This window comes from Gadus morhua, chromosome 8 (genome assembly GCF_902167405.1).
Source record: "Gadus morhua chromosome 8, gadMor3.0, whole genome shotgun sequence".
Lineage (NCBI taxonomy): Eukaryota > Metazoa > Chordata > Actinopteri > Gadiformes > Gadidae > Gadus > Gadus morhua.
The window spans coordinates 20491158-20497579 of record NC_044055.1 but is presented as its reverse complement, the minus strand read 5'-3'; the positions used below and the strand labels follow the sequence as shown (position 1 = coordinate 20497579).

The 6422-nt window shown below is 49.2% G+C and overlaps 1 protein-coding gene across 2 annotated transcripts in view; it reads left to right on the top strand.

The window, feature by feature from the left end:
* LOC115548795 (SPRY domain-containing SOCS box protein 4-like) overlaps positions 1–4779 on the top strand; it is a 52189-nt gene extending 47410 nt beyond the window's left edge. For both annotated transcript variants that reach the window (XM_030363636.1, XM_030363637.1), the window contains one exon: positions 2103–4779. In XM_030363636.1, coding sequence (XP_030219496.1) covers positions 2103–2230 — 128 coding nt within the window. In that variant the 3' untranslated portion in view covers positions 2231–4779. The remainder of the gene's footprint in view (positions 1–2102) is intronic.
* The last annotated feature ends 1643 nt before the right edge of the window (positions 4780–6422 follow it).

The following is a 6422-nucleotide window of genomic DNA, read 5'->3' as shown; positions in this document are numbered from 1 at the left end:
ACCGTTCCAATTGAGAGGAAGGGGAATAAGCCTGGGCTTTGATCCGCTTTGTGTGTGTGCATTGAGGATCTGTTTTGGTCCTCCTATAGGTTTTTTGTTGAGTGTGTCATTGTTTATTTGCGGCAGGTTGCCATGTGTATTTGGAGTTTGTGTGTGTGTTGGGGGGGGGGGGGGGGGGGGAGGGATTGTGTTTTTCTGTTGTGTGTTTTCATGCTGTGTGTATGTGTTGTCTGGCAAGCGATGGATTTTCAAACAGAGGATTTTCATTTTTGGGTGCAGGATCCTGCAGAAACAGGTTTTTCATATGCCTGTTGTTTACAGTGAGTGAGGATGCGGGCAATTGCCCAAGAACGGTTTGCATCAGTTTTCTGAAGAGGCGTCTCACGTCTGTGTATGTTGAGGGCATGACACCTTTCTGGGCACATCTGAGTTTGCGGGCATTGGTGGGGCTGTGTATGCGCTTCTGCCTCCAGGTTAATTATTCAAGAGGGGGCGTGGTCCACATATGTGGGGCTGGCTGTGTCCTGCTGTCTTTCTGCTCGGCCGTGTGATCTGATTATCACATTAAGTCAACAGGAGATGAGAATACTGGAGGCAGCAGCAGCACAGTCCCAAGGGAGCCACTCTGGGGAGCCCAGCAGGCGGTTGAACACCTCGGAGGTGTAATTATATCCATAAGTTGGTGCTAATTTGTCAAATAAACCAACAATGGGAAAATTAAGCGAGAATAATCTTAAATTCCCAGTTACCCTGCCCCTCACCGTCGCAAACACGATTAGATTAATTAATTTACAAAAGAGATGGAGAGAGGTGACATTGACTTCAGACACACTTATGTCTAGTGCATGGAAAACCATGGTCAACTTTTTAACGCGTTTTAGCTCAACTAGATTAATGACAGCCAGACTGGTGGTCCAACACTGGGACTCCCTCCTATGTGCCATCGGTCCTTGTCTCCTTTGCGGTCGGCGTTGTCCTCCAGAGCAGACCGCAGCCTCTACGATGGCCGGGATCCCATTTCTCTCAGCTAGTGAACCCCCGCAGGACAGGGGGTCAGGGGGGGGGAGGGAGGAAGGGCAACCATAGCTTACGCACGCACACGCGCGCACACACACACACACACACACACACACACACACACACACACACACACACACACACACACACACACACACACACACACACACACACACACACACACACACACACACACACACACACACACACACACACACACACACACAGGGTTTTCACATTCAACGCTGTCATCCCTCGGCTGTGGGGGGTTGGCCGTCCCAATGTCTCCTGGCTACGTGCGTGTTTTACGGTGCCGGTGTCTCAGAGAGGAGGTGGTTAGGGTGAACTAAAATATTTACAGGGTTTGGATCCACCCACAGAGGGCCGACAGACGCGTGGCAGAGCGCTCGCTCTTGTTTACGCCGGCGCCTCGTAAAGCATGGGAGCGGTAATCTGCGTCTCGGCGGAAGTGTGGGAGCCCCACAGAGACGCAGCAGTAGCGGAGTGTCTGTTAAGGCCCGTTCGGCGCGGTGCGGTGGCACGCGGCCACGGCCCTCCCAACACTGTTGTGTTGTGTGCTCGACGTGTTTATTTTTCTACATTAGCCGCTGAGATTTTTTTTTGTTATTGCTACTCGCACCACAGAGCTTTCCATCTGCCTGCTTGCCTGGGTCTGCCATTTCAATTCAATGAGCTTTATTAGTGTGTGCAAACCAAACATTTGCAACGCCAGAGTGTGTGTGAAGAATAAGGCAAAGACAAAAAATGAAAATGAGAAATGTTGGGTCGGTGATTAATACTCTCTCGGTCTCTGAAAATTTGATGAGTTCAGATAAGCTGAGAAATTTATTATGCATTAAATTGACCTAAAATGGAATTTTGTCTTCGGCAAGTGGCAACGCTGTAAAAACAAGACCGACACGAAGCCGTACTCTATGTTAGCAAATATTAGCAATTGCCAAGGGGTGTGTGTGAGGAATTAAAACCAATTTAAAATCTCTAAATTAAAAATATGTATTCTCTCTCTCTCTCTCTCTCTCTCTCCCTCTCTCCCTCTCCCACTCTCCCCCTCTCTCCCCCTGCAGCCGAGCCCCTCCCCCTGATGGACCTGTGTCGGCGGGCCGCCCGGCTAGCTCTGGGGCGGGAGCGGCTCCAGGAGATCGAGGGCCTCCCTCTGCCCCAGTCCCTCAAGAATTACCTCCAGTACCAGTGACGATGAGGGCCCCCCCCCCCCCCCCCCCCCCCCAGCACCCAGCCTGGCCCAGCGACCGGACAAGCACAAAGGGGGTCCCCCCTCCCCCAAGATCGACCCCACCCACTGGGTACCGCACAGTGAGATTATATGCATGGACGCAAGGAGGAGCTCATATGCGGAGGGCCAAGACCTCCAGGAGATGTATAGATCTGCCCTGGATGGACGGACGGATGGACGGACGGACGGACGGAAAGGACTGCTGGCTGAACTTCCTCATTGATCACGGTTTCCAAGGAGTGGTTAAAGTGTAGTTTTTATGATGAACTTGGGGAAAGAAAACTATTTAGGACTTTATTTAAATTATTATTGATGGTAACTCACCGATGTCTCGGAATGCCCTTCTTGTGGGGAAACAGACGAACACAAACGATGTGGTTGAATGGTAAAGAAAGAAAGAAAGAGTGAAGTATGTGGTGGGAACCATACCGCCATCTACAGGAGAGAAGAAGAACTGCATCCACGAAGCACACTAATTGAACCCCTGGAGGCCTTTTGACTTAAATCACTCTATCATTACCACTGGATATGATTCTGAAAGGTCTTGTGTGATGCAAGTGACAGCAGTGTATGTCCAAGCCTGATTGGCAGTAATAGCACACAACCCATCTGTTCATGTTGGAAGGTTTGCCTTGACACTCGTCTTCTTTCACCCCATTGATTTGCTGCCCGATCCAACAAGAAACAATGTCATACACAACTATAGGCTTCAACATTGAATGATCCGACCCCATAATGGCACCCATGTTCCCCCGAACGAGTAAACACATTCCTTTCCGGTCGTTTTTCCACACATTTACTGAAACCAACGTATACCTCTCTAAAGAGCGAATGCGGCCCACCTTAAGGTGAATGTAAAGTGTGTGTCTTCACGTTTCGGCTGATACACGTCGACACCAAAAGATGGTGTTTCTGTATGAAGGTGCAGGGACACGTTTGCAGTACGAGGCTAACCGGTTAGCCGACAGTTTGGTATTAGTTTGACTTGAAACCAACGTATACCTCTCTAAAGAGCGAATGCGGCCCACCTTAAGGTGAATGTAAAGTGTGTGTCTTCACGTTTCGGCTGATACACGTCGACACCAAAAGAAGGTGTTTCTGTTTGAAGGTGCAGGGACACGTTTGCAGTACGAGGCTAACCGGTTAGCCGACAGTTTGGTATTAGTTTGACTTTAAATGCCTTGCTAGCCAAGATTTTGTTCTACTGTAGCAATCCCCCCAGGGCACGGCCGTCTGCACTGACTGCGTTACAAGACAGCAGAACAGACCGTGTGGCAGATGTGCTGGCTTTATAGCCCGGTGTTGCGCGCACACACCCTCCTGTCATCACGCGCTCATGACCGCGGCCTGGCAGCAGATCAAAACCAATCCATTCAGCTGTTTGTTCGACTAAATTTGCGGTTGGACAAACAAGCAAATTCATGTTTACAAATAAATCCATAGGAACCAAATTGTACCAATGCCCCGCTTTTAGCAGCGAGGAGACGCCTCTGACTGCAGCGCTGACGATTCTTCCACAGGACATTTCCGCCCCTTTACCAAGAAGGCACGCGGTAATCCCGGGGTTGTTCCCCTGCCCAGTGGGGCGGCTGCAGTGTACCTACTGGCCTCGCGCCCGTCCTCCTGTAGGCCTCGCCTCCCCCCCTCCCACCATGCCTTAGAGGGCTGGAGCGCTGGTTCACAGTGCGTGTTGCTGGACCACCACCGATAGCCCTACTCTAGTTACATGTTTCTATATGCAAATCCCAATTGAACATTTCTGGGGGGGAAACGGAAAAGGCAATTATTACTTTCTTCTTCCTAGGGATTCTGAAGGTGTGTTTGCGTGTAGACCTTGGAGAATACCGTGGAAGGGTGTTCACACCTTCTGAGGGCCGGGTGTAGCAGGAAGTCACCTAACGCCACGCCGGTGGCACGTTAGGGACAATGAATGCACACATACACTCACACACATACACATACTTGCACACGCACACAGCATAAAACACACACTGTAGACCAATTCTCTTTTCTTCCTGTTAAAGGCTCATGTCACTTTTTTTTTCCTTTGTCTTTTTACATCTGAGGTTGAATCTTATATTATTGTTATTACGGCGTTTGTTATTCTATTAACTATTTTATTGTGCGTGTGGCATCCGATTGACTCCGATGCAGATAGAGCGATATGAAGTTGTTGTGAGGTTTATTTAACTAGCTCCAGTACCGTTGTTTTTTATCTTTTAAACATGGTCCAAGTCGTCCGATGTTAACCCTTGAGAGGAGGAGGAGGATGATGATGATGATGATGATGATGATGATGATGATGATTATGATGAGGAACGATGGGGTGGATGGCGACGATGGTGAGATGAGAATGAGTAAATTGTTACACCCAATGCTGCTTCTATCATTATTAATCTTATGATAAGTCATTGATTTGTCTCCACCAGAGGAAGAGGGCGTTGAACTGACAGTGTTGTCTCCCATCAGCAGACATGAAATGTGAATAAAAGCCAAGTGACCCCAAGTGACTCCCTTTCTTTTTTCAGTATTTTTAGTTTGCATCCCATCGTTCTTTCGGGCCCCTGTTCTTTTCCACACATGTGTGTTGGCCCTTGACCAACCAGGCGGGCTGAAGCTGTTTGTGCGCTAGAGTAAAACATACACTCAATACACTCCCACGCTTGTTGCCTGGTTGTCAAAAAAAGTTTTGTTTGGCAGTCTGTTTGGAAAGCCCTCATCTGCTCTGAAGACCCCGCGAAATTGATGTTTGCGTAACCCTCACCTCCGAAAATCCAATCCCTCTCCGAAAGTTTTCATACAACACACAAACAAACCCTTTCTATTACCTGGGTGGCTGACCATGAAGGACCCCAGAACAGGTTTGGGTTTGGAGCTCCGGGCTGGAGCCGGGCTATAGCTCTGTTCCCCGGCCGACGGGGGAGAGGGCTGGGGCGGCGTGCTGGACGGTGGTTACCCTCCATTAGTATCATTGATTGTATGCAAGGAAGTGTGTAATCCTCTGAGGGAAGGCCTTAGCCTGCAGATTCTCACGCTGGGCAGCCAGAGCCCACAGTCTCCATCCCAGAAGGGGATGGAGAAGCTAATGCTTATAGGGAAACTATAAATACTCAGCTGAGATAGTTGGAGCCTGCTCTCAATGATTACAGGCCATAGGCCACGTGAATGCGGCCAAATGAAATAAAACAATGCAGACGCATTGGTGCCTGCATGATGGCTGCTGTGAGGCAGTCATGAATTCAGATGCTGCATTCCTCAATCCATACACACTGTCACTGTCTGTGTGTGTGTTTGAGTGGGAGAGAGAGGTCGTAAGTTGATGTGGAAATCGATATCTTGATGTATCACCTCGTGAAAGAAACAGCAAAATGAAGCATTGAATAATACAATGCAGCTTTTATTCCGAGGCATTTATCCCCCTCCAAGGACGAGACACAGCAATACACAATAAGAGCCCATCTAAATCAACTCACCGCACAACTGTGTCCCGTGTCATTGGGTTCAGGGTACACGGGCATCGCCATGGAAACTGGAGGCATTCCGGAAGCTTTCCTTGCCTTGCTTTCCGTGTGTCACTCGGTTGACTTCCCCTAAATAAATATAATATTTCCACGTCAGCTTGTCTGCGGATCAAGAGCTGGTTCAGAAGCCTCTCCCCTCCACTCAGCTGTCACCCTGCAGCCAGCTCAGCCTCATTAGGTCTGACCTCGACAACCTGTTGTTATTCTGGAGCATTCTGGAGCGTCTGTCTGGTCCCGACCAGGTCACTTGTAAATCGACTGGCGTCTCCTCATTTCCATCGCAATGTACGATGTAGTCACACTGCTGGCCTCCACCTCCCACTCCACCAGCTGATAACTCCTCCACCTCCTCCACCTCCGCTCTCCTCAAGTGGCTTAGTCAATCTGAATCCCTGTTGTGGTTGCTTGAAGAAAAACCCCAAAATCCCCCCTCATCAGGTTTAAAGTACAGACTACAAATAGAAACTCACAGTTCCCGGCAAACGTGTGTCACTACATGCTTCCTGGCAGAGTATTTCAGTGCAGCCTCGTCATCATGTTTTCACGGTGTCATAACAAGGGACCTGCTATAATCTCCTCTAGGTTTCAGCTCCAATGATAGGGTTACCTCATGTATGGACTCATGTGTAACC